Raw genomic sequence first — 27,321 nt, 5'->3', positions numbered from 1 at the left:
CACATGACTCTGGACATGGATGCGGTCCTGTCAGACTTTGTTCGGTCCACGGGGGCAGAACCGGGTCTGGCTAGAGACCTGCTGGAAGGTAAGACATTTTTACTACCCGTGCATCTTGGACCAGAGATTACACATGGAAAGACTCCTACGGGAGTATTTGGGCATTAATTTATGTTTTTGACTCGTTCCATGGTGTGTTTGGGCTTGCGCTGCAGCCGACGGAAGAGGGAGGAAAAGAAGGTATAGAGGATTGGGGAGGTGAAGAGGCGTGGGGCCAGAAGTGCAGAACCGGGCAGCTGATTTAGAGGCCATTGCGACGGTTTAATGAGTGTGCTCCCGGGGAAGGCTTTGTGTCCATTCACTGGAACCCATTGAGAAGCGAAGTGCTGCTGGCGCTGGTACAGCTTACACACAGAAGCCTATTTGCTCAGGAAAAGACAGGAGAGCAAAATTACATACTGCAAAAAACAAAAAACAAAACAAACGACCGCATGGTCTGTGGAAATGGCTTCAATATCAGCTATCAAAAGGTTGGGTTTTTTTAAGCGGTTACGGGGAGTTTTGGACTTCTGTTGACTTTGCACACCCCTGTGAGGAAACATGACAGTATTTTGCATGAACAAGCTCGTGCTTTTGTTTTAGAGAAAAGGGAGAGAGGGAGAGGTGCAATGGTGGTTTGGAAAAACAGCTGTTTGCAAGCTATGCAATGATGAGGTAATCGATTGCTAATTGTGGCTATGCCGTGAACCGTTTCGTCAGATTTCGTGATGAATCCGACCCTTACACAAGCATGTGGACTCCATCCATCGGTCCATAAACTGTACTGCTTATCCTGCTGTCGGGGTCGCGGGGATGCTGGAGCCTAGTCCAGCAGACATTGGGCGGCAGGCGGGGAGACACCCTGGACAGGCCGCCAGGCCTTCACAGGGCCCACACACACACACACACATTCATACCTAGGGACAATTTAGTACGGCAGATTCACCTGACCTACATGTCTCTGGACCGTGGGGGGAAACCGGATCACCCGGAGGAAACCCACACAGACACGGGGAGAACATGCAAACTCCACACAGAGGACGACCCGGGACGACCCACGAAGGGGCTCGAACCCTGGACCTCCTTGCTGTGAGGCGACCGCACTACCCACTGCGCCACCGTGCCGCCGCATGTGGAATCATTATAGAGCAATATTTAATGTCACGGATGGTCTCATACGCTTATAATCGCTCACACAGAGGCATCAAAATTAAATTGCGCCTTATTAATAATTTTGTGAAAGGGCCGTCGTTGGTTTATCTTTTACCTGTGTCGAGATCATGAATTTAGCCGCATTTGTTCACCGAGCAAATCCCTCGCTGACCAAAAGCAAATGGTTCCCTCTGAATTTCCTTCATTTGTTGCTGTTGCAAATGAAGTGAAAATATTTCGGGCTCTCTTCGTGTTATTTGAATGTGAAATGTTTCCTTCGACAGCTTGACTCCTCGCTCAAATGAAAAAGGGCGCACCTCCGAAGTCTCTCCGAATGAATCAGCTTTTCACAAGTGTGTTGTTACATCAAAGTTCAGGCGTGGGTGGGGGTGGTGTTGAACCATGTGTGTGTTAGTCCTGCTACCTCCTCTGTGTCTTTGTGCAGTAGACGCCCTGCGTCTGACCCGGTGGATCTGTTTGTTCAGTGTTGCCTCTTTCCGGTGCTGGTCTGCCAGGCCAGTGTCAGCCAGTCGCCCCGTGTCTGCTGCGGGTGGCGGTGTGGAAAGACGAGCCTTGAAGGGAAAAATCACCTATTTTCAACCTCGTCTCGTGTCTATCTGCTGAATATGGAGCTGCCAGGGGGGAGGAAAAGAGGAAGGCCAAAGAGGAGGTTTATGGATGTCGGCGAGGGAGGACGTGCAGGTGGCTGGTGTGACAGAGGAAGATGCAGAAGACGGGGAAGAAATGGAAACGGATGACCCGCTGTGGCGCCCCCTAACGGGAGCAGCTGAAAGTGGTGGTAGTAGTAGTAGTCCCTGCCTATCTGCTATAGGGATAGCACATGAAAAGCAGCTTTTTTGTTTAACAGGTTTTTTTTAAACAGTTTTTTTTCCGGCCGCCAAGTCACATATCATGATGTCATTTGGCGGCTGGAAAAACTACAGCCTAGCAGGGTTTCTAGTACTCTAGTCTACTCTAAAGACGCTGTTAAAAAAACCCCAAAAAACTCGTTCTCTCGACTAAGCTACATTTGCGACGGTGGAAATAACGCCCCATAACACTAGCACAGAGGATTAAATGGACGACGATACAGAAGCCAGTGTGCAGCAGTGCATGCTGGGAGGTAGGTGCTATGGGAAAGACTGTAGGAGTCAAGTCAAGTCAATTTTATTTGTGTAGCCCAATATCACAGATTTGCCTCACGGGGCTTTACAGCAACACAACATCCCGTCCTTAGACCCTCTCATCGGATAAGGAACAACTCCCTAAAAAAAAAAACTCCTCTAACAGAGAGAAAGAAGAACAGGAGGAATCAGTTCATCCCGAGACGACGTTTAGTGACACACGTTGCGTCACTCAACTACGTGATAGCGTCTTCAGTCTAAACTGACTGCAGGTGTCCCCACCCTCATGAACAATACAGTTTGCATAACAACCGAAATCAACGACCAGTTTCATATGCAAATATATGGGTGCGACCATTAACCAGAGTTTCGGTGGCCATGTGTACTATTAGGAAATGTTTGCAGTTTCAGCATTGTAAGATGGCGACAGATGTACTCTTAGTGCCCCCCCCCCCCGTTCAAGGATGGTCGTTCCCTCTGCACATAGATGGCCTCCTTGACTCCCCGTTCAAACCAGCGTTCCCCCCCTGTCAAGGATGTGCACATCCTCATCCTTGAAAGAGTGGCCACTGGCCTGTAGATGGGTGTCGACTGCGGAGTCCCGGCCCGACGTGTAGGACAGTGCCGAGTTCTCCCTCACAGGGAGGACTTACTTGCTTCAGTCGCCTCCATTACTCATCAGTACTAATGGCATCCAGCACCTGTGCCCCCCGTCCATAGGGTTAGTGGTTGTGCCAGGAAAGGCATCCGATGTAAAATTTTGCCAAATCATTATGCGGATTGAAAAGACCATACCGGATCAGTCAAGGCCCGGGTTAACGACGACCGCCGTTGGTGCTGTGCCCTCACATGGTACCGATGGAACTGTACAGTCCGCAGGGGCGACCCCTGAGAAACAGGGCACACGCTGGAAGAAGAAGACTGATTGCACATACACAAAACCATCTGTGAAATTCCCCTTTTAAGATGTGAAAAACAGCACATTTGGTACTGCCCCCCCCCGTAGGCTTGCTTGTTTACCAAATCTAAGCCTTAGATTGGTCTCGACCAGAGCTGCCCAGCGTGGCCCGTGTGGCCTTTGTTTTGACCTGCCATGGCTTTTGACAAGCTCGTGCTTATTTTCCTCTTATTTTGAAAATGCTGTGAAATCCCAACTGTAGTGGCTTATGAAATGTACATTTTGTGCAGCTAAAAAGTACATAATCAGAGTTTTGTGTACAGAACAGTGCTGTTAAGCTTCCCTGTACAATTGCATACATCTTATCTACGAGGAATTACGGTGTTCTCGCTCCCGCTCTCTCCCCTGTTTTTCCATTTTTAATATTTTGTTTCAATATAATTTTTACATGACAACAGAAGGGAGCGATGATCGTGAAATATTGCTCATCTGAAGTAGAGAGGGTATTTTAATGTTATTATTTTTAAAGAAATGCAGGTGGCTGGTGTGACAGAGGAAGATGCAGAGGACCGGAAGAGCAGGAAACGGATGATCCGCTGTGGCGCCCCCTAATGGGAGCAGCTGAAAGTAGTAGTAGATTTTTAAGGAAATGCTCACACGCTATGTGTGTATCTTACATCACTGCCTTTGAGTCAGCCAGTCAAGATGGAGCGATCAAGGCCGTGGAGCACTTCTTCTGTAAGCTGCCCCAGTTAGGGGTCGCCCCAGCGGATCATCCGTTTCCATCTCTTCCTGTCCTCTGCGTCTTCCTCTGTCACACCAGCCACCTGCATGCCCTCCCTCCCCACATACATAAGCCTCCTCTCCGGCCTGCCTCTTTTCCGCTCTCCTGGCAGCTCCATACTCAGCATCCTTCTTTCAATATACCCAGCATCTCTCCTCCACACATGTCCAAACCATCTCAATCTTGCCTCTCTTACTTTGTCTCCAAACCGTCTAACCTGAGCTGTCCCTCTAATATACTCGTTCCTAATCCTGTCCTTCTTCATCACTCCCAGTGAAAATGTTAGCATCTTCAACTCTGCCACCTCCAGCTCCACCTCCTGTCTTTTTATCAGTGCCACCATCTCCAAACCACACAATATAGCTGGTCTCACTTCCATTTTCAGGCTTCACTACCACCCAGTGCCTGTCTTAACTCCTCCCTGGACTCCACACAACAGCCTTCCTTCGTCAACTTCCACCATCCCTGGCTCTGCCTTCACTTTCTTCCTGATCTCCAAAGTCACCATACAGACCACCATCCGATGCTACCTAGCTACGTTCTCCCCTGTCACCACCTTGCAGTCTCCCCTTCAGATCGCGCCTCCTGCACCTTCCTCCACTCTTATGTCACCCTGTGTTCTTCCCTCTTCTTAAAATATGTATTCACCACAGCCATTTCCATCCTTTTTGCAGAATCCACCGCCATCTGTCCTTCCACATTCCTCTCCTTGACACCATACTTACCCATCACCTCCTCATCACCTCTGCTCCCTTCACCAGCATGCCTGTTGAAGTCCGCTCCAATCGCCTCTCTCTCCTCCTTGGGGACCCTCTCCACCACTTCATCCACCTCACCTCAGAATCATTCTTTCTCTTCCATCTCACACCCAGCTTGTGGGGCATATGCGCTGATAACATTCATCATCACAACTTCGATTTCCGGCTTCATACTCATCGCTCGGTCTGACACCCTCTTCACCTCCAGCACACTCTTCACATAAGCTTCCTCCAGAATTACCCCTACCCCATTTCTCCTCCCATTCACACCATGGTAGAAAAGTTTTAAGTCACCTCCGATGCTCCTGGCCTTACTTCTCTTCCACCTGGTCTCTTGCACACACAGTATACCTACCGTCCTTCTCTCCATCATATCAGCCGGCTCGCTCCCTTTACCAGTCATAGTGCCAACATTCAAAGTTCTGACTCTCGCCTCCAACACTTCTACCCGGTGGGACACCGATAAAAGAACATTTTAGAAAAAACTGGCAAGATGACTATTTTTTTTTTACAGAAATAAATTCAGCAGCAGTTTGTCTCATTTGCAGACAGAGTGGCTGTTTTGAAAGAATATAATATCCATGGTCACTACGAAAAGAAATGTTCTCTCATTTTTTTCAAAGTGCAGGAGTGAGGACCGGAAGGAGTAGGCAAGTGACCTGCTAGCTACACTTGATTCTCAGCAACATGCTTTGTTGCAGCACAAGAGAACGCAACCCGTGCAAGTTATCAGATGTCATCTTAATGTAATGCAGTTACACATAGCATCATTTATTCTTGACCCGTGGTCCTCCATCCAGGTTATATTTTAGCCCTTCATAGGAAAGATTTTGTGCACCTCTGGTCTAGATAATGACCTCTATTGTCAGTTTCTGTTAGCCACCAGTGAAAATACAGTTCTTCCAAGGCACCGCTTTAGAATTGAGGATGATGGTTTTTACTTAACACAGAAATTACATTTGGCATTATTGAGGCACACATAGGGTGGATATTATATATAAATATCTATTTATTGGTAGCAGCATGGCGGCGCAGTGGTTTGCGCGGTCGCCTCACAGCAAGAAGGTCCAGGGTTCGAGCCCCGGTGTAGTCCAACCTTGGGGGGTTGTCCCGGTTTGTCCTCTGTGTGGAGTTTGCATGTTCTCCCCGTGTCTGCGTGGGTTTCCTCCGGGGGCTCCGGTTTCCTCCCACAGTCCAAAGACATGTAGGTCAGGTGAATCGGCCGTACTAAATTGTCCCTGTGTGTGGGTGTGTGTGTCGGCCCTGTGTGATAGTCTGGCGGCCTGTCCAGGGTGTCTCCCCGCCTGCCGCCCAGTGACCGCTGGGATAGGCTCCAGCATCCCCGCGACCCTGAGAGCAGGATAAGCGGTTCGGATAATGGATGGATGGATCTATTCATTGGTGCTGAAGGGAACTGAGGAAGTAATATGGTTTCTTGTGGGTCTTACAATGCCGTTTCTCTTGAATGAATTTTATGTCAAGGTAAATTGTCACAATTATTATTTCGACAAATTCGGGGGGGGGGGGTTTCTGTATAAAATTGACTCAGTCATTGTAATTAAAAGAATTTATTGAGGAAATCGTCTTGCTGGCATGGGGAATTTGTTCAACCCAAATCCCTAATCCTTAAAATCCCTGAGAAAACCAGGATCAGCTTGGTGTTCGGTGGAGTTTCTTGTGTTTTAAATGGAGGACTTAATGGATGTACATATTGTGCAGAGCACACGAACACATCAGTGTTGCTTTTGCTGACACCAGCCATTTCAGATGAAGAGGCAAGATGGGCTTTAACAAGACTGAAAGGATGCTTCAGCGCCGCACTGAATGAGTGCTAATACGTAGCGGCCCGTGAAAGGTGCATTAGAGTGCTGAGTGGCCGTGATGCCGGACCCTAACTCATGTTCTCGTGTTTGAGGAACTGAAGAGAACCGTGAGGAGGAATCGGGTTTCTGTTGACTGATATGAGTGACGCCGATGTGTGCTGCAGTGTCTTGTCTTCAGACTGCAGAGACTGTCTGGGAGGTTGGAGGAGAGAAAACGACTATTTCTAGGTCTGTTAAACAGGAAGTCGGTTAATATACAGACGTGCAGGTAGCACAAAAAAAAAATCCATCTACCCTCTAGATGTTTTTTTGTTGTTGTGTTGTCCTAGTAGTGAATGTCTTTATAAAGTCGGTGCTGCATCTTGTGGCGTGCATCCCACAGAGTTATAATAAGACTGAGACTTCTCTTGTGTCTGCTAAACCTGGGAGGGATTTCTGACAGGGGGAGACGGCACCCTTAGGAGAGACGTGTGTGCGGCGTCTGTGTGTGCGTGCATGATTTTAGTGTCTCCTGATGTAGCTGTCACTCCGCTTTGGGATCTGTGTCTCCCCACAACCTTCATCTTTATTTATTTATTTATTTATTATTATTATTTTGGTCAATATCCAAACACTAGTTAGCATATTTCAGTTCAACTGAGGGACTAAATTAGTATATTATATTAACTGTATGGATTCCTGTTAAGCATCACCATTGTGTTTATCCCGGATACCAAAATTCACTGTCCATCTGTGTATTTGTTGTAACCCCCGCTTGTTGCTTGTTTCTATATTTTGAAGGTAAAAACTGGGACCTCGGCGCTGCTCTAAGTGACTATGAGCAGCTCAGGCAGGTCCACACTGCCAACCTGCCGCAGGTCTTCAACGAAGGCCGCTACTACAAGAAGCCAGAGACTCAAGAGACTCCCACTTGTGTCAGTAAGCTCGAAAGGCCGTGCACGCAAAAGCAGGAGGACAATGCACAAGGTAGCAAAGAGACCGCCCGAATCTATACTTATTCATTACTCTCGCTTTACCTGTTTGCCACTAATTCCCCCCCCCTCCCGACTCTCGTTTTCAACCTCAACAGAGAAGCGCTTGTCTCGAGGAATCTCTCATGCCAGCTCTGCCATCATGTCCCTGGCACGGCTCCATGTGGCCAATGAGTGTACCAGCGAGCAGTTCCCTCTCGAGATGCCAATTTACACATTCCAGCTACCGGACCTCAGTGTCTATAGTGAGGATTTCAGGAGCTTCATAGAGAGGGACCTGATAGAGCAGTCCACCATGATGGCTCTGGAACAGGCCGGTGAGGACTGGAGATTCCCCTTCTACTGATTTACTGCAAGATGACGGCCAACGGTGTCCTAACCATGTCGCCTGCATCTCTGTTGAGCAGTGGCGGTTCTAGACAATTTCAAATGGGGGGGGCAGGTTTGGGCCACATGCGATTTTAGGGGTACCAAATATATTAAGCACAGCTGTTACATACCACCACCACCCCCATAGGTTTGGTTCTCCAAAAGACAAACGATAGACATATACCAATAAACACATGAATACTCATTCAGTGTTAATGTACATTTTATTTATCACTGCCCATGAATTACAGTTTCCCCTCTCTGGGAATGAGTGTGGGATGAAAATGTAAAAAAAAAAAAAATTCTGATTCACTGATTCACAGTTAAGTAGATCTGCGAAAATATTCGCCACAGTTAGGGGGGCCGGGGTGTGTGTGTCCAGGCTTAATATTATGGGGGCACTGGTGCCCCTGGCCCCCCCTTAGAACCGCCACTGCTGTTGAGAGGACATTGGCTATGCGGTGGCAAAAATAACAAATGACAATAGAAATACTAGCAAGAGTCGAAATAGGGGAACTGGAGAGCGAGAAGAAGGGTGAACTCCAGAGAGAGAGAGATTCACATGGGGACTTTTGACTTTTTTTATCCTATTTCATAAAACATCTCATAGGAGAAAAATGGCTATAAATACCTTGAAACCTCAACATCGAGAAGGTACCAAACTACAGAAATAAATCTGCAGTGCCAGTGGCCCACATGAATACTATTGACATTTAAATGCATACGGTCAGACCCGCTTTCTCAACAGCACATGTACTAGCTAGCCTACAGCATCCAAACGTTCACTAATATGACACTGTCAACCTTTACAAAAATATACTCGGAGAGAGAGAGAGAGTGAGAGAGGGAAGAAGGGAGATACAGAGCGTAAAGAGAGAGAGAGATACCACAAGACAGATCCAGTCAGAGAGAAAGAGAAAGCAAGGAGAGCGGGAGAGAGAGAGAGAGAGAGAGAGAGAGAGAGAGAGAGAGAGAAGGGGGAGGCAGGCAGAGCAGAGCACCATCTTCTACAACTAATTCAAAGCATCCTCAATTCCCAAGGGATTCATCTTCTCTAAGCTGAAGCTTTGAACTCGGTTTGAGAAACTCGTTCGGGAAGTTTCGAATCATTCTGCGGGTTTTTTCCAAGCAGAGTGCAGAGATCTTAAAAAAAGACCAAAAAAACCCACTATGATCTAATTCTTTTGCAGAATTTGTCATAGTTAAGAAAGCAGTATTTTGGGCGCATGAACTATACCGACCTTTACATTACTGTTAAAATGCTGCACACGGGTGTAAATGCACGAGTTAGAGAGAGGCTGCCCCTAAGATGGCGTTATAAATGAAGGTTTCCCGCTGTCTGAGCTTTAACAGGGACAGCGATGACTCCCTGCAGCCATGCAGTACTGTGAGAGGTGATAACCGAGGGATTTGCATCATGGAAAATGGTATCTGCATTTAACTTCTTGCCAGTTTCATGTAAAGGCACAGAACTGTAAAACGTTGCCGCGGTCCAAGTAAAAGGTAAAACTACACAACAAAGTTCATTTTGCATCAGTTCGCTGACACGGGCTGAGAGCAGGCGGGCCAGTCCAGGGTCACCTCTTGTATCTGGACTGTGGCAGCGCAGGTGCCTTGCAGATGTTCCCCAAGTTATGTGGGCGGCTCACAGGCTGCAGTATTTCTCATCCGACCTTTAAAACGTCCCGCTGTGAGGAGAGCCGATTTCCTCTCGTCGACTTACTGTTAATGAATAACGTCAAGGAAAACAAGAGTAAAGAAACGAGCATCTCGAGCACATCTGCACCGAGGGGCAAATCGTCGAGCGCCCCGGCTGTTTGAATAAATGATGCACTGGCATCACCTCCAGCCCCGGAGCAGCAAGGCTGTGTGTAGTACAGCACCACTGAGTGCTTATGGCTGTGAGGCAGCCCTCTTTCCCCTAGGGACACAGTTGCAGGAGGGTAGAGACGGAGGCAGGCACAGGAGAGGAGAGAATAGAGACTCCGTAGGAGGTTTATGGGGGAGGGAGGCGTTTGCGGTTTTTTGACTCGTTTGGGAAGATTTGCAATGTATGTAAAGGTGGGTGTGAGCGTGCGGGTCACTGCTCACGGTATCAGGTTATTCGAGTTGAGAGGCTGGCTAATTGCTGTCGATGGACTTTTTGATGGCACGTGCTGTGATGGCGGTAGATGGAGACGTTTGGGCACATTCATCGTCAGTCGGCGAAAATTCATCCCATAGGCTTCTGTATTGAAGTCGTTGTGTTTACCCCTTACCTTTACTTGTTCAGGAGCCAATCTTTTTTTTTTTTTGACATTGACCCCCCGGTAGCTGACACTGGGAGTGCATTTTCAGGTTGCACACATGTTTTTGATCACCTCGGCATTGTCCCTTCAAGATTTCCTCACGTCCGTTTTTCTGTCTGTAGGTCGTCTGAACTGGTGGTCCACCATGTGTGCCAGCTGTAAGAAGTTGCTCCCCCTGGCCACCACCGGGGACGGGAACTGCCTGTTGCATGCTGCTTCTCTGGGTGACTGACTCACTTTTATACAGCACATATTACAGCTATAGTCGGTGTATGCTAACGACTCTTGAGAGGACACAAAAGACAGCTAAATAAGAGTCAGCTTGACCTGTAACCGCTCTGCGATGTCAGTTGCACAGCTGTGATGAACAATGCCACAGCTGCTGAATGGGGAGGGAAGAGGGAGATTGATGGTGTGAGAGACCGTTGGAAGGGAGGGTGGGAGCGGGGAGATAAATGCCCTCGAAAGGACAGGAGGCTGTCAGCTGCAGGGCTCCAGGCTGATGGTCTATCCCATGGTGAGGAAGATGGTCGACTGGCTGGGCGAGAAGTGCTGTGGCAGCCCCCCACGTTACCGCCGGCTTGGTCGGGCGTCCCTACAGACACAATTGGCCGTGTCTACGGGTGGGGAGCCGGATGTGGGTACGTGTCCCGGTCGCTGCACTAACGCCTCCTCTGGTCGGTTGGGGCGCCTGTTTAGGGGGGAGGGGGAACTGGGGAGGGGGGGTAGCGTGATCCTCCCACATGCTACGTCCCCCTGGCGAAACTCCTCACTTTCAGGTGAACAGAAGCGGCTGGCGACTCCACATGTATGGGAGGAGGCATGTGGTAGTCTGCAGCCCTCTCCGGATCAGCAGAGGGGGGTGGAGCAGTGACCGGGATGGCTCGGAAGAGTGGGGTAATTGGCCAAGTAAATTGGGAGAAAAAAAGGGGGGGGGGTGCTGTATCAGGGGATGTGCTTTTGGGTATATACCATATTTGGCATAATAAATGTAAAATCTGTATTGGCAGAGTAATGAAGGTCTTGTCACGGAGTGACGCAAAGCTTTTTGAGATGTGTCCAGAATGATAAATCACCACTCGCTTTCACCTTTTGCTTGCTTCTGGCCGGTGTGTTAACGCCTCCGGCATGTCCGCGAGTGCCATGTCGCCATCAAGCCACTTCGGTGCCGTCCGCCTTCGGTCGCAATGTAAAGTAATGCTTGCGTGTCCATGTTGAACAGGCATGTGGGGCTTCCACGACAGAGACCTGATGCTGAGGAAGTCGCTCTACATCATGATGAAGAGCGGCACCGAGAGAGCGGCTCTAAAGAGGAGGTGGAGATGGCAGCAGACCCAGCAGAACAAGGAGGTAAGGAGAGCACCCATCCATGCTTTCCCTTTCACCCATTCGTTAATGGCACATCGTGTTGGGTGGCGTCGCCGTCCTCTCCTAACTGCATGGTAGCGAGCGTTGATTTCTTTTTTAGCTCCCCAGGATCTTCGCTTCTTCACCCCCCCCCCATTTCTTTGCCTGCTATATTAAAGGTGGAGGTACTACTGTCGAATCCTTGACATCGTCTCGCTCTCCATAGATTAAGGTATCTTGCAGTCTGTTAAAACATGTTCCTGCTAACCGTAGGTCAGGCAGAGAAGCAGCCCGGCGGCTCATGTTTACAAAGGGCCTACACTTGTGGGCGTGCAGAGCTGCAGGAAAAACAGCCTTGTAGATATGGAGGAAAGTGTGCAAGTGGAATAATAGCAGGCATTATGTGGGTGAGCTTGAGCACGTGCTCGACAGAGTTCATCAGAGTTTCCATTTCTGTGTGTGTGTGTGTGTGTGTGTGCGTGTGTGTGTGTGTGTGTGTAGTCGGGGCTGGTGTACACTGAGGAGGAGTGGGAGAAGGAATGGAGTGAATTGCTCAAGTTGGCCTCCAGTGAACCACGCACTCACCTCAGCAAGAACGGCAACACCAGCGGAGGGTAAGGCGTTCAAATCCCACACTCCGATGGCCGCGTTAAAGCCACCGAGGCTGCCGGCTTTACCCTCTCTCGTCCGACTCCTCTTCAGGGGAGCGGCTCTCGCTACCCCACCCCAAGCAGAACCAAGCGGGGTTTACTTGGTAGTGAAAGTTGCAAGTGGTAAAGCAAGGCGAAACAGACCCGGCACGGGGCGAAATCCACAGCACCCTCCAAGCGGTTATCGTAAAGATGGAGAGAGCCTAGAGAGGGTTGCTGATGCACTTTTCTCTGGCGAATGAGGGGGCGAGAGGATGGTCCCCCCCGAGTGTCGCCGTGAGATCCATGCCCTCAAAACTGGATGCCTGGTCACCCTCTCACCCCACAGCATCAGCCTGTTTCACTGCCTGCATTAGCGTTCATTATAGGCCAGTGTGTGTTAACCCCACAGAGGGCAATTAAAATAATGAAGAAAAACTTTTCCACTGAGTTGGATTTGTGCAAAAAAACAAAAAAAAAACCTTTGATTTATTTTCCCCCCCTTAATTCCTCCAAAATTCCTCCTTAATTCCTCCAAAAAAAAATAAATAATAAAAAAGTGATTTTAAGTTCAGGTGGGATACTCTGCCATCTACTGGTGATCAGTAGCGTTGCTTGTAGCCGGGGGGGGGGGGGGGAAGTAAGGGCCACTTATCACTGGGCCTGCCTGGGCCGTTACACGCAGTTTCGTTTGTTCGCTGCTCCGCTGCATGCGAGTGGGTTTATCTGAGGCCAGAGATGCAGCTTGGTTGATGGCTAGCTCCGGTTTCCTCCTCCCACACAAAAACCGTTTTGGTTTTTACGGTTTCCTTTTTCCACTAAGACAGACGTGCTGCACCGATGCACACTCTCCCTCTCTCTCTCACTCACACACACACACACACACACACACACACCAAGACACGGTGACGACCGACTCGTCTGATGGTGAAATAATGAACCGAGAAGCACCCGTGTCTCATTAAATGTCATGCACATTTCTACGTCACATGTGGCGGTGGTACCCGAGTAACCGCGTCCCAGCCGTGTGGAGGCCTATATATGAAATGTGTATCTGGGTATGCATGGAAGTGACAGGATGAACTCGTGTTTTGACATTCGGTTGAGGCTGCGGCAGCATCAACTCTCTCAAGTGAGACGGTGAAGAATCTTGGTCTGTCTGAGCTGACCGGGCGCTGAGGAAAACGGATTAAAGCAGTGCCTCCAACGGGCCTGAAGCCTGATTTGAACACCAGATGGTTCTTGTTTCTGACTGGGTATCGCCGCTCCTCTGGGTCTTCTAACCGTCGACCGCCAAAGCTCACCAGTGCATTTCTCGCCGCCCCGTCCTAATTCCACACGCCCAAGTAAAGCGATGTCGAAGCGACGCGAGGCGTTTCTTCAAAGAGCGTCTGCCGTCTCCATCACGGACGCCATCTCATTAAAGGGTATAATTTGCTCGTTTAGCCGGGTGGATTTAACCTCTCGCCGGGTTCGGCTGTAATGCAGTAATCAGGTTAGGGATGTTTAATGGTCCTAGTGTGAGATGAGCCTATAAACAGGATGAGTGGGATTCTCCTATTAAGAGGCTCTTCATTAGAGGCAATTTGGCAGCGTGACTGTTTGTGTAGCTGACAACTTAATTGTCTCACATCCCCTGCTCCCCAGATGGTTGCTTGCCCGGGACTTTTCTCTCGCTCTTTCTCCTCCGCTGCGTGTCGGTCGGTCGGTCGGTCTTGTCTTCATGTCAGTCCACGCGCATATGCGAACAGTAAGGGCGAGGCCCGTCGCAGCCTTCATCGTTAAAACGGCCCGAGAGGAAGTGCTCGGAGCAGATCCGAGTTGGTCAGATTACATAACACCAGCTTGACTGATACGGGAGTATCAGTCAAGCTGAAGATGATGAAGTTTGGGGTCTCACCCGTCACCGCCGGCCTTCACGTTTAATCCCTCCTCTGTGTCAGTATGATGGTTATTTTACTCAGTGTTTTAGTCATACTTATTTTTGTACATATTTCTGTTGTACTTTTGTATATGTATGTTTGTACTTTGTGTATATATGAATAAATAATGCATATATCTGGACGGGTGTCAAATTGAAGAGAAAACCTGAATGCTTGACCCCTACAGTGAGGGGGGTCCGGGGACTCCGTTATGCTGTGGGGGTATTTTCCTGGCCTGGTTTGGGTCCGCTTGTTCCCCTTAGAGGGAAGGATCACAGCAAATCACTACAAACTTATTCTGAGGGATCCCCTTTAACTTATGATGAGACATGTCTACCCTGATGGGAGCGGTCTCCTCCAGGATGACAATGCCCCCCATCCACAGGGCACGAGGGGCCACTGGACGGTTTGATGAGTATGACGGTGAGGTAAATTATGTGCGATGGCCTTCACAGTCACCAGATCTCAACCCAGTCTAACACCTATGGGAGATTTTGGACCGATGTGGTAGACGGCGCCCTCCACCGCCATCGTCATAACACCAAATGAGGGACTATCTTGAAAGAATGGTGTCCATCCCTCCAGCAGAGGTCAGAGACTTGTAGACTCTATGACAAGGAGCACTGAAGCTGTTCTGGATGCTCGTGGTGGCCCAACGCCTTACTAAGACACTTTTGCTTTTTTTCTTTCAATGTCTGACGGAGAGCATGGACCTCAATGCGTACCTATTATGAGATTAAAAAACATCATTAATGGAAGCTAATAACAGTGTATGGACTCAGTCTTTGTACTACTGGTGTGTGTCCTAGCCTTACAGCGGTGTTGTGTGTCTTCGCTCTGCAGGGTGGATAACTCGGAGGACCCCGTCTATGAGAGTCTGGAGGAGTTCCACGTGTTCGTGCTGGCTCATGTGCTGCGCAGGCCGATTGTAGTGGTGGCTGACACGATGCTGAGAGACTCGGGAGGAGAAGGTAGTCTGCAACCCCCCCCACCCCCCCCAACTCATCTGTGTGAACTCAACACGGGGTACCATTTACAGATGTGATATTATGGTAAACATGTTCTGCCCACATTTCAGCGTTTGCTCCTATACCGTTTGGAGGACTGTATCTGCCTCTGGAGGTGCCCCCCAGCCGCTGCCACTGCTCCCCCCTGGTGTTGGCTTATGACCAGGCTCACTTCTCTGCCCTGGTTTCCATGGAGCAGAGAGACCAGCAGCGCGAGCAAGGTAATCCAACTGCCCTTCGTAGCAAGACAGAGTTCACACCAGTCTCACACACACACAGACTTGGTGGGGAAAGTCGGTGGAGAGCCTCACCAAACTCCCGGGAAACGATTTCCCATTTCCCCGGTGGCTTCTCTCTTGAGTGTCCAAAATGTCATTTGCGATGGGCAATTAACAGGCAGTTCTGCCCTGTGCTTTCAGTTAGTTCGTTATCACAGGGAGAATCAACATTACACTTAACGCACATCATCACACAACAATGATAGACGGTAATAATGCATGAAGTACAACACAACAGCGGCAGGCACAACAACATGAAAACAAGACTCGTAGTTCCCTCAACGAGTCACCCCGTTTATGGCTGTGGGTACCAGGCTTTTGCCAAAGTGAGCCCTTCTGCACCTCGGAGACCTGTACCTGCACCCAGAGGGCAGTATAGTGAAGTGCCTCGTACCTGCACCTAGAGGCCTGTACCTGCACCCAGAGGGCAGTACAGTGAAGTGCCTGTACCTGCACCCAGGCGGCAGTACCTGCACCCAAATGTCAATATAGTGACGTGCCCCGTACCTGCACCCAGAGGCCTATACCTGCACCTAGGGGGCAGTATCCGCACCCAAAGGGCAGTACAGTGAAGTGCCCGTACCTGCACCCAGGGGGCAGTCCCTGCACCCAGAGGGCAGTACAGTGAAGTGCCTGTACCTGCACCCAGGCGGCAGTACCTGCACCCAAGGGGCAGTATAGTGACGTGCCCCGTACCTGCACCCAGAGGCCTGTACCTGCACCCAGGGGGCAGTATCCGCACCCAAACGGCAGTACAGTGAAGTGCCCGTACCTGCACCCAAAGGGCAGTACAGTGAAGTGCCCGTACCTGCACCCAGGGGGCAGTACCTGCACCCAAACGGCAGTACAGTGAAGTGCCCGTACTTGCACCCAGAGGCCTGTACCTGCACCCAGAGGGCAGCCTAGTGAAGTGCCCTGTACCTGCACCCAGAGGCCTGTACCTGCACCCAGAGGGCAGTACAGTGAAGTGCCCGTACCTGCACCCAGAGGCCTGTACCTGCACCCAGGGGGCAGTACCTGCAGCCAAAGGGCAGTACAGTGAAGTGCCCGTACCTGCACCCAGAGGGCAATACCTGCACCCAGAGGGCAGTCTAGTGAAGTGCCCTGTACCTGCACCCAGAGGCCTGTACCTGCACCCAGGGGGCAGTACCTGCACCCAAAGGGGAGTACAGTGAAGTGCCCGTACCTGCACCCAGAGGCCTGTACCTGCACCTAGAGGGCAGTACAGTGAAGTGCCCGTACCTGCACCCAGAGGCCTGTACCTGCACCCAGGGGGCAGTACCTGCAGCCAAAGGGCAGTACAGTGAAGTGCCCGTACCTGCACCCAGAGGGCAATACCTGCACCCAGAGGGCAGTACAGTGAAGTAGCGATTTCAGCTTACTGGGCTGATCACAAGTGAGAGGGAGACCAGTCTGTCTGTCCTGCCCAGAGTGAATAATGCATGAGATAGCAGTCTAATTATCTGTGATCCATTATTAAAGCAGGCAAGAAGACAGCAGGGATCAGGGAGTCACCCACAGTGAAAGAGAGAGAGAGAGAGTGGATGGACCTTCCCTCTGTACATTTACTAACTAGCACAAGATTGGATGTGTTAATACCATCACTCCGTCTGAAATTTTGAGGCAAATCTGGCACGCTGTAGTAGGCATCTAGTTGTTTTTAATGCGGTCACCATTTACTTCAAATGTCCGTTCCAGTGTAAAATACCATTTCCCAGCTATCTATAGTTAAAGGACCATAGCGTTGTTTTTGCACGCGTAAGCCCATTTACTACACATCATAAAGGCCAATGCATTACTTCACTCCTGACCATTTTACAAAGTGTGCTGTAGTGTTTTAGATTTTTTTTGAATGTGCTTTTCTACCTTCCATGCAGCCACTGGTCTCCATTCATTTCAATGTGGTACCAAAATTAACTCGCAGAGACTTGGTACTTGCTTGAGAGACGTAATCCATCACAGTGAACATTTAGTCAGCTTTATTTTCTGTTGAAGTTATCGGTGCAGGATGATATGGTGGAAAGCGTGGACTGATGTGAGATGTTTTCCAGGGTTGTGTTTACGTCTCTCTTAAGCTCTCAAATTTTGCAGTTAGCTTCAGCGCTTGTCGCTTGGCATACTTGTAGCAAGTTGTTTATAATATGCAATTTAGTCAAACACAAGCCAGTTTGTTCAACCAAAAAAAAAAAGTGCAGCAAACTCGTGCATGGCTGTTGTCAATTGTTGTCACCCTGCCCTCCGAAGTGAGTTTGCACAAATCACCATCCTACCACCAAACACTACTACACATCACCAAGCAGATACTGCGTTCCTATGCATTACATTAGCTGTGCGCCATTTCCAGAGCATAGCGAATGCCGTCTTTATTTTTCTACCCAGAATTTGCCAAGTATGTGAAGCTGAAACGTGATGCAATTTTATTTTATTTTTATTTTTTTCAGTGAGCTGTCATGATAATGAGCAACATATCATAAGAAACCTACACTCACTTTGCAGCAAGCTAGCTTTGACTAGCAAAATGGCAACCAATGCTCTTTTCATTTACGGGGCAAGCATCGGCACAGAACCACCGACACCTAAAAGGTTGTGTAGTTAATATAAGGTTAGATGACGTGGGCCGCCAGCCCGTATCAGCTGCATATTTCTTCCTCTCTCCCCTCACTTTTATTACCACAATAAAACCTCCCCACAAGTTTATGCATTGGGAAGTTAGCGCTTGCTTCCCGTGATCAGGTTGTGCATCCATATCCGCATTTTTACAAATTTAACCGTTGCCATATATTATGTGTAAATACGCCGTGTTTACATGACACCCGTGTTCCTCTCCAGGACTCGCCATCAGCTCGTCCGGCAGGTCAAAAGTGTGGTGACCCACATCTATATAACGAAAGACATTCACCTAAGAGAACGGTGTACCTTTAAGGGAAGAGGCGAGGGGTCAGATAAAGTAAAAATAAAATAGACACACCCGTACAGTCTGGCTAGGTGTGGTGAAACCATCGTTGCGTGAAATCAGTTCATTCAGTTGAAATGCCGGTAGAAGTGCATCTTATTGTTTTATTGTACATCTTGACCCGTTGAATCCCATCCGCTGCAGAGCATCTTTTGAGATACTCGATAAGTCGCCTCGGAGGACGTGTCGGTTTCCCCCCAGCGCCGCGTGAGCTTCGTCGAGGGTTTTGCCTCCTCTTAACGTTTTCATCGGGGACGCCTTGCTCACACTCCAGGTTGGGGTAATCATCACAAAGACTTCCTTTGACCAACAAACGGCGTGGATCTCCTTGACAACCCGTCTCGGTAGTCACAGCGCTCCTCTCTATCCGCCTCCGTGGGTGGAACAGACTCGTCATTTGGGTGGGCAGCTGGCCATTTATATTTCTCTTTGTCTCTCCATTGCTCTCTCTCTTTCCCCCCTCCTCTCCCCTCCCTCCTCATCTCTCTTTCCTTTGCTTTCTTTCCTTGGTGTGTTTGTCTGTGTAAGGCCCTATTCCTGGCCCATAGACAGCCAACCTAGTCATTAGGGCATGGCGTAACCACAAGAAGAGCCGCTCTCAGGAGCGCAGCAGACTAGCAGGCAGACACGATTACCAACCTACCATTTACTCCCCGGAGTCATTCTCCATAAAACCAGCAGCACATCAAAGCGAAGGTCCTCCTGAACCCAGAGCTGTGGAGAGCGCCCTCCTTTATTACACTTTTCATACAGGGGAGGGGAGGGGAGGGGAGGGGGGGTTCAGGAAATCCCGCCAGTGTCCAGCAGATGGTGCCTATGCCCAAAAAAAACCCCACCCCGCAATAGCTCATGTTATAAGCACTGACTAGATAACAGCACTCAGCCTTTTCATGCCAACGGGTGAGAGCTTTCCTGTGCTCAGATTTTTTTTTCTCCTTATTAATAAGTTGTCTGACGTCAGCCTCCAGGGTGTGACGTATGCTTCGGTCAGTGCGGGTTTCTATGCAATACGGTGACCGTTCTCACACAGCCAACATGTGCCGTTGCTAACCTGCAGGTCAGAGGTGCAGGTTTCTGCCTGGTGCGCTCGGCGTGTTACTTCTGTGTTTTGGACGGCGTGCGGCCTTTTCATAATAACCTGGGTGCTGTTTGGTTCGCCGGGCTCCGAGGATGAAGGTTTGCCGTGCCCTGTGAACAGGTGCGAGACAGACAGACAGACAGACAGACAGACAGACAGACAGACAGACAGACAGACAGACAGACAGACAGACAGACAGACAGACAGACAGACAGACAGACAGAATAACAGAGGGTCAGACAGACAGACAGACAGACAAGCTTGAACTGCCACTGCCAATTAGGGCAGAGTAGCCCCAGCCGCCCCCTAAGCCCTCGCCACATCGCCACATATGGGCAAGGCCCAGGGATGCGGGGGCCCCAAACCAAGCCAACCCTTTCTTCCTCTGTGCACAAGAGAAGACAGAGCTCTTTCACAGCCTGTCCACTGTGTGGGTATCTCAGGTGGTGGTGGTGGTGGGGGGTGGGGGGTGGTGGGGGGTTCTCTCAATTTCCCCAAGCCAGCAAATTGAGCATTGGAGTAGTTGTTGCCGGTGTGTGTGTGTGTGTGTGTGTGTGTGTGTGTGTGTGTGTGTGTGTGTGTGTGTGTGTGTGTGTTCAGGTGCCAGGGACCGGGGCTAGAATACTGCCTCTTTCTTCAGCTCTGTCAAAGGAAGATTACAGTAGAGTCCCTCCCAGTAACCTGAGTCTAAATCACCCTGACACATCACGCCACTGCCCCTTTTTTGGCCCGCTTGCACAACTGCTGAGGCTGCTTTGATGATGGTGGTTAGCTGGTGGTAGAACTAGTGAGGGAGAGAGAGGGGGGGGGGGTGTCGTGCAAGCGCTAAATCCTTCTTCTTTTTTTTTAAGTCAAATTTTGTTTTGTTTTTCTTTTAACTTCTGCACGCCGTTTTTCCCCCCAAAGAGCAGTTGGGTATATTGTGTGTGAGTCACGTCGTCAGGTGAGCGAGAAAGCACCGTACTCGGGCGTGTTTTCAGTCAGCGAGCTTCCGCTCACCAACTTCCTGATAGAGACCAGCTCCTCAGCAGACACCCCCCCACCCCCCCACCCCCCTTGCCTTATATCGGCTTGTTTTTACTCTTGCGGTTGAGCGACGTGTGAGTGGGGCGGCCTTGGAAAACTCCAGAGCTATTTCGATCTCGCCTCCTAGTATCAAAAGACACCCAGGTTTTCTTTGGCATCCCCTCGTCGAGCCTCCCAACTAGGGTGAATGGCCGTCTTTTACACAAAGACCACCTACGCAACAGTGCGGTATAGCCGTCTTCGCTCCGGACCGGGAGTTGCCACTATTAAAGACCTCCAGTTCCTCGCTTCGCCACCCTGTCAACATAATGACATCAAGATATCGGGTATTAAAACGTTATTTTTTGGTTGTTTTATTTGTTAATCAAACCGAGATGCTCTTGTAATGGCAACCATGCCTCCGCAGTGAAAATATTTGCGGCAAATACTCAGCCTTGTTTATATGCGTGACTGCTGTTTACTGTGGTGAGTTGGATCCTTTACATTTTGCAGCTGTGCAGAGCGGTCAAAGTCAGGAATTCAAATTTGTCTATTTTCCAAGGAGCACAAATTGTTCTTGCGTAGCGACGCACAGGAAATACTGCCTCGGTGTTGTTTTTGAGCATAAAGGCTGCAATAGGTGTCTTTCCCCCCCTCCCCCTCCAAAGAAAGGCAACTTAGCAGAGCCCGTGCTTGGTTTTTCACCAGCTTGCATGAAATAAGGCACCGGCGGACCGAAAGATCGGGTCGGGGTACCGTCAGCGGAGAAACAAAATGGCGAAGAACTTGACCCTTTTAACCTTCTGTCAGGCCATTATGAGTCAATACTCAGCAGCAGAAGTGTTAACCACCTTATTTTCCACAGCTGTTTCCTGAGTGGCCAGGCTACACCCAAGCCCCCCCCCCTCCGCCGCCCGCCGCCCGTGTCTGCATCCCTCTAAATCAAAGATGCATGCTGGTCAGGGCTCGAAGCGGCTAACGGCTATTTCGCTGAGTGCACGGCTCACATTCCACGGAGGGCCATGATGTCATCGGCGCAAAACCTCGATGTGAAAATGGTCATTCGAGGACAACTGATCCCGCCTGCCAAAAAAGGATAGTAAATAGATCACCGCACAGTTCACTTCTTTAAAGCTCAACTGGCAGTGCTCGGCTCTGAACGTGGACCGGGTCCAAATGGGAACAACAGCATACACAGCGCTTTGGAAACGGTTGCACGAGAGGGGGGGAGGGAGGGGGAGGGGGGGGGACAGCTGCATCGTGGGAGCTAGAACATGACCCCGGTGACCCCCGCTGCCCGCGGCATGACCTGAGTGGGAACGGAGTCGGGGCTGGTTCAGTGCATTGTGTGTGTCTGTCCGTGTGCTCGTGCAAACCGTTCTGAGCAACGTTTCTTTAGAGAGACTTCGGCCCTTTTTTCTTTTTTCCCTTCCTTCGCCTTGCCAGCGGAGGCCGATGTCTCCGTGTCTCTTTTGGCAGCCCCGGGCCGATTCGCTGGAACGGCCGCGGCGAAGTAGTGCCAGCGAGAGCTTTTTTATACCGTTGGTGTAAAGTGCATTTTAATTTGCAAGCATGACCCCCCCCCCCAAAGGCAGCGGCGAGATCCAGTTACAGATTTCTAGACAGTGATGCAATTAGAGATATATTTGCTCTGCTGAAGGCAGGGAATGTGTTTACCCGGTGTCTCGTGGAGTCAAACAGAGCCAGGTGATTGTATCAAGCGGGGAGGGCAAACTAGTCGGGGTGTGGCTGGACCTGTTCGGTTAGGCGTCACTGCGCTGTGTCATCAAACTCATTTGCACTTGCACTCGTATCCATGTAATGCACACGTCGCACGCGAAGACGGAGGAAAAATAGCGGGAGGGGTTTGCCTTGCAGTTGCGTCAGCTGGTTGTAGGGGGCGCGTTAGTGTCGGCGTGTCTCTCTCTCTGAAGCCTGCAGAGCGGGCTATTGGCAGTCAAAGGATTGATGAGGCAGGGCGGAGATAGTATGTTCCATCTGGGACTGACAGTGAGGGCTGGAATGTCCCGGGCCTGAACAGCCTGTATCTCTCTCTGCTGTCATGAGGACAGCAGCCCCCACGCCAGGCAGCCTGAGGAGAGCTGTCAGGTGGGCCAGAGGGAGCCAGCAGTCCTCCTCTCTCTCTCTCTCTCTCTCTCTCCCTCTCTCTCTCTCTCTCTCTCTCTCTCTCTCTCTCTCTCTCTCTCTCTCTCTCTCACTCTCTCTCACACACACACACACACACTCACTTCCCACAAGAGGAAGCCCAGGTGGGTGTCTGTTTTTATGTTCAGTGTTTAGCGTTTGGTGTTGAAACGCTCTTCCTGCTTGTGAGAAGCAGATCCTATCTGTGGAAGACGAAGAAGAAATACTGCACCGCCCCTGCTAATACGCTGCACCGCTGTTGCTGTGCACAGCGTTACTGGCACAGAATGTCACGTATGGCCCGGATCAGTAGCGAGAGCGAGAGCCAAAAGGTTCCCCGGTGAATCACAGAGAAGCGTATTGTCACGCCAAGCAACCACTTGTGCTTCTAGAAACGCTCCGTCCGCACCGTAGCTGGCTGAGCCCTTACTGGGCCCTTGTATGTACGGTGCGTTACAACGCCCTCTCATTTTGTACAGAGGGCATGCATTTAAAACAAGAAAAAAGATTGGAAGGGCTCACGCTAATACAGTAGCGCCGGTGAACCAGAAGAGGGTCCGGGTCTGTAATGAAACCAAATTATAGGATTTAGCAGCCGAGGGCTGAATGAAGCCCCTCCCGAAACTAAACTCTGTGGAACACCGGTGTCCCGAGAGCGAGCAGCGGCGACGCTCTCATCATGGCGGAAAAATGAAGATGAATAGAAAGCATCCATATCGAAGGCTGATTTTAATTAGCATATAGACGTCGGGGAAGTGCAGTATATTGCATTTTCTTTCTGGTGGGTCTTTAAAGTTCGACTTGCGCTGCCAAATCGTTGAAGTCCTGCAAAGAATGGGCCAGGGTGCTGCATTCTCCAGCGGTTAAAAATGCTGCACGTTTAATGCTGGGTGATATGGAAATCATCAGTCATAGGGCATTTTACACAATATACATCACAATATCTCCTTACATTATATTCAAACATACCATATTTAAGAATCCAGCTGAGGTTCATCACATGGGACTGTTCGGTGAAGCGTGTGACGTCACACCAAGGTTAGTTTTCAAGTGATACTCCGAATTATTTCAGGCATTTCAAATATTTCAGACCTTATTTTGTGAGGAATTTTAGGTAATCAGAATCATGTTTATTGGCCATGTAGGTTTGCACTACATGGAATTGGACTCCGGTTTCGTGGCTCTCTCGGTGTACTTAACATGGAATAACAACACGGCAACACAACAATCTGCAGATATATACACAAGGACTGACTTGTACAGCTGAAATAAGAGGTGATAAGGTGCAGAGAATATATCAGAGATGCTGAGATAGATGTTAGCAGGTCACTTAAAAACATGCCTGAGGTAGATGGACAGGCCAGAGCGTACCAGTATATGTATAGTATATACAAAATGGCTGGATTTATTTGACAGTGTTAAGCGTTCATTTGAATGACAGCCCGCGGAAAGAAACCGATAAACTGATAATAGATTCTTGCCATCATTCATTTAGACCTCAAAATTGGGTCTCACGGTAGGACAATATCCCAATTTCATCCTGAGACAATACCGTTAAGAAAAATGCTTATCTTTTCTTCTCCAGCTGTTATCCCTCTGACTGACTCCGAGCACAAGCTGCTGGCCCTCCATTTTGCAGTGGACCCTGGGAGGGACTGGGAATGGGGAAGGGACGACAATGACAACGCCAAGCTGGCAGAGTAAGTCGTGCACAGATGGGAACAGATGCTTTTCAACGCAGAGATGGAGGCTGCATCTTCCGAAGCAGCCCCAGAAAGTGTCGGAGTGTTAGGCTGCGGGGCTCCCAGGGGCGGCCCGGTGTGTAGAAGTTCTTACCTACCGTGTGAAGGATTCTCTATGATCTCGGGCCTCAGGGGCCAGGTCACTTCACAGAGGTAGCAGAGAACAAATTGCGAGACGTGTCAGTCATCTGTAGGGTTTTCCAGGAATGGGTTCTGTGAAGCACAGTGCCTCCCGTCGGACCGGTCTCTTTTATGAATTTATGTGGAGGTTTTCTGTTTCACATTCCAGCCAGTCAGGTGGTAAGCTTATCCTGAACCAGGGTGGGTTGTGACCGTTTCAGATATGTCACATTTTGAACAAAAACTGTACATAGACGTGTGTATATATAATTATTGTAGTTACAAATAAACGCTTACCTCGTCACTTTACCCCGAATAAATTACACGGATGGTTTTGAGAGGTTCTGTGCGATAGAACTCACAAAACCCATTCAAATGAATGCAGCCATGTATTGCAGATTATGCAGTAGATTATTCTGGAATAATGCTTATTTGCCTTTATACTCCCAATGAATGAGTGCACTAAACAACCGAACAGTGCTGTACAGAGGGCCAGCGTCCAGTATACCGCAAAGATTTGTTTAAAACATTTGTACGAGTGTACTCTGTAGGAGGGTGATAACATCGCCGGGTTTTAACCTGTGATGCATATCTGCTCCGCAGTCTCAGTTTCTCTCTGGAGGCCAAGCTGAATCTGCTGCACAGCTATATGAATGTGACATGGATCCGAATTCCATCAGAGACCAGGGTAAGGCTTCGTTGCCACATATGGGTCACGTTTTTGATGGTTTACCTCGGTTTGGACACTCGATACCGGGTGGTGTTGAGTTTTTGAAGGGCTATCGGCCAAGTTTTGTCGCTGATGTCAGAATGCTGTTATGCTCCCAGTAAATCGCCTGTCATCCACAAGTGAAAACAACAGGAGGCTGTTTAATCCGTGGCTGTTTTGAATCAGTCACAACTGTATTGGGAATCTGATGGGTTACTCGCACTTTTGATTATCTCAAAGCAATTTTCTATGTTGTACTGCTACTACAATAGTGTGAATAATTCATTAAGAAATATTTGATGTGTGTGTGTGTGTGCGTATGTGTGGATGCTCCTTTAGGCTCCCTTGGCTCAGCCGGAGTCTCCCACAGCCTCTGCAGGTGAGGATGTCCAGTCCCTAACCGAGTCCATGGACTCGGACCGCGAATCTGTCAGCAGCAACTCCAACGTCAACACCGGAAAAGCCGGCAAGGACAAGGACAAGCAGCACAAGGACAAAGACAAGAACCGAGCTGACTCCGTGGCCAACAAGTTGGGTAGCTTCAGCAAAACCCTGGGAATCAAACTAAAGAAGAATATGGGAGGCCTGGGTGGCCTTGTGCACGGCAAAATGAGCAAATCCAACTCGGGTTCAGGTCGCACCGGGGAGAACGGAGGGGAGAAGGTGAAAAAGAAGGAGTCTAAGGTCGCCAAGGGAGGCAAGGAGGAGTCGGGCCAGTCAGTCAGCTCGACGTCTTCTGAGAAGGCCACTAGCCCATCTCCTATAGATGGAGACAAACCCTCCGGCTCCTCCCCCACCACGGGGAAAGCCTCCGGAGACAAGACCTTGGACAACTGGAAATACAGCACGGACGTTAAGCTAAGCCTCAACATCCTGCGTGCCGCCATGCAGGGGGAACGCAAGTTCATTTTTGCAGGCCTCCTCCTCACCAGCAACCGACACCAGTTCCACGAGGAGATGATCAGCTACTACCTGACTAGTGCCCAGGAGCGCTTCAACCAGGAGCAAGAGCAGAGAAGGAAGGAGTGGGAGAGGAAGCCCCCCGCTGCCAACGGGACAGCTGCCGTGAAGCCTGAGCATGAGAGTGTCTTCCAGGGAGAGAGGTCGGACTGCTCTCCTCCAGAGAGCTGCTCGCCGGTCCTGCTCCACCAGACCCGCAGCCACAGCCCACAAGCCCCGGCGGGCCTCAAGACACAGGGCCGGAGCAGTCCCACTCCCGCGGCCCCCCGTGTCCCTGTCTCCGACCCACCTCTCACCCCGCCCCCAGTTTCCAACCATTCCCCCCACCCAGCTCCCGCCCCCCCTTACTCCTCCCTCAGTTTTGGTGCTAAAAGACCCACCCCTGTGTCCGCCCACTACAGCCATACACCACCCATCCAGAAGCACAGTGTGGTCCACTTACAAAATGTCAACGTTCAGTCCTCTGGCTTCCAAGATGACCCCTACAAGCCAACGGTGGGCACCCTAAAGACATGCGCCACTTATCCCCAGCAGAATCGCACGCTGTCATCGCAGAGTTACAGCCCCGCGCGGCTGTCGGGGGGGGTCCGCACCGTAAACGCCGTGGAGAGCCTGTCCTACAACATGGCCAGCGAGCGTAAGTCTCACACCTACACCAACGGCTTCGATGCGGGAGACATTCGCGACCGCCCGGAGTTTGCCGACGAGGACCCCCCAGCTCACAGCCGGCTCAGCCAAGAAAAAACCAAAGGGCGGAGTTACGGGGCGCCCGTATACTCCTTCCAGCAGCGCCGCTGCACGAGGGAGAACTGCTCCTTCTACGGCAGGCCGGAGACGGACAACTACTGCTCCTACTGTTACAGAGAGGAGCTCAAACGCAGGGAGAGAGAGAACAAGGTGCACAGGCCCGAGTAGCCACCACTGTCCTCTCCACCACTGTCAGCCGGTCCAGTCTGAGGCCAAAAGAGGCTACGGGGGAAAAAACAGCACCATCTGCACTTTGCATTTAGCATAGCATCATGGAATCCGTTTTCCTACTCTGTGTAGGAGCACCGTTCTGGTATCCCTTCTCCTGTCAGTGAAGAATACTTCTTTATGACGGGGGGAGCAGAACTGGAGACACTGAGCAGCTTTGGCCAGATTTTGTGCTTTTTATTTTTTTATTTTTTGTGCCTGTTTTCTGTCTCACTGAATTGTCTTTTACTTGTTTTAGAGTAAAA

The 27,321-nt window shown here is 50.0% G+C and overlaps 1 protein-coding gene across 1 annotated transcript; it reads left to right on the top strand.

The window, feature by feature from the left end:
* otud7a (OTU deubiquitinase 7A) lies at positions 1 to 27,037 on the top strand. The gene is made up of 11 exons (XM_056282171.1): positions 1 to 88; positions 7,359 to 7,544; positions 7,648 to 7,866; positions 10,329 to 10,430; positions 11,429 to 11,556; positions 12,055 to 12,167; positions 14,948 to 15,075; positions 15,183 to 15,332; positions 24,156 to 24,270; positions 25,036 to 25,120; positions 25,481 to 27,037. The coding sequence occupies exons 1-11, from the start codon at positions 4 to 6 to the stop codon at positions 27,014 to 27,016; spliced, it is 2,847 nt and encodes a 948-aa protein (XP_056138146.1). The 5' UTR covers positions 1 to 3; the 3' UTR covers positions 27,017 to 27,037.
* The last annotated feature ends 284 nt before the right edge of the window (positions 27,038 to 27,321 follow it).

The sequence above is a fragment of the Lampris incognitus genome, chromosome 6, assembly GCF_029633865.1.
Source record: "Lampris incognitus isolate fLamInc1 chromosome 6, fLamInc1.hap2, whole genome shotgun sequence".
NCBI classification, from domain to species: domain Eukaryota; kingdom Metazoa; phylum Chordata; class Actinopteri; order Lampriformes; family Lampridae; genus Lampris; species Lampris incognitus.
Note: the sequence above shows the minus strand (reverse complement) of the source record. Positions and strands in the feature narration are given on the sequence as shown.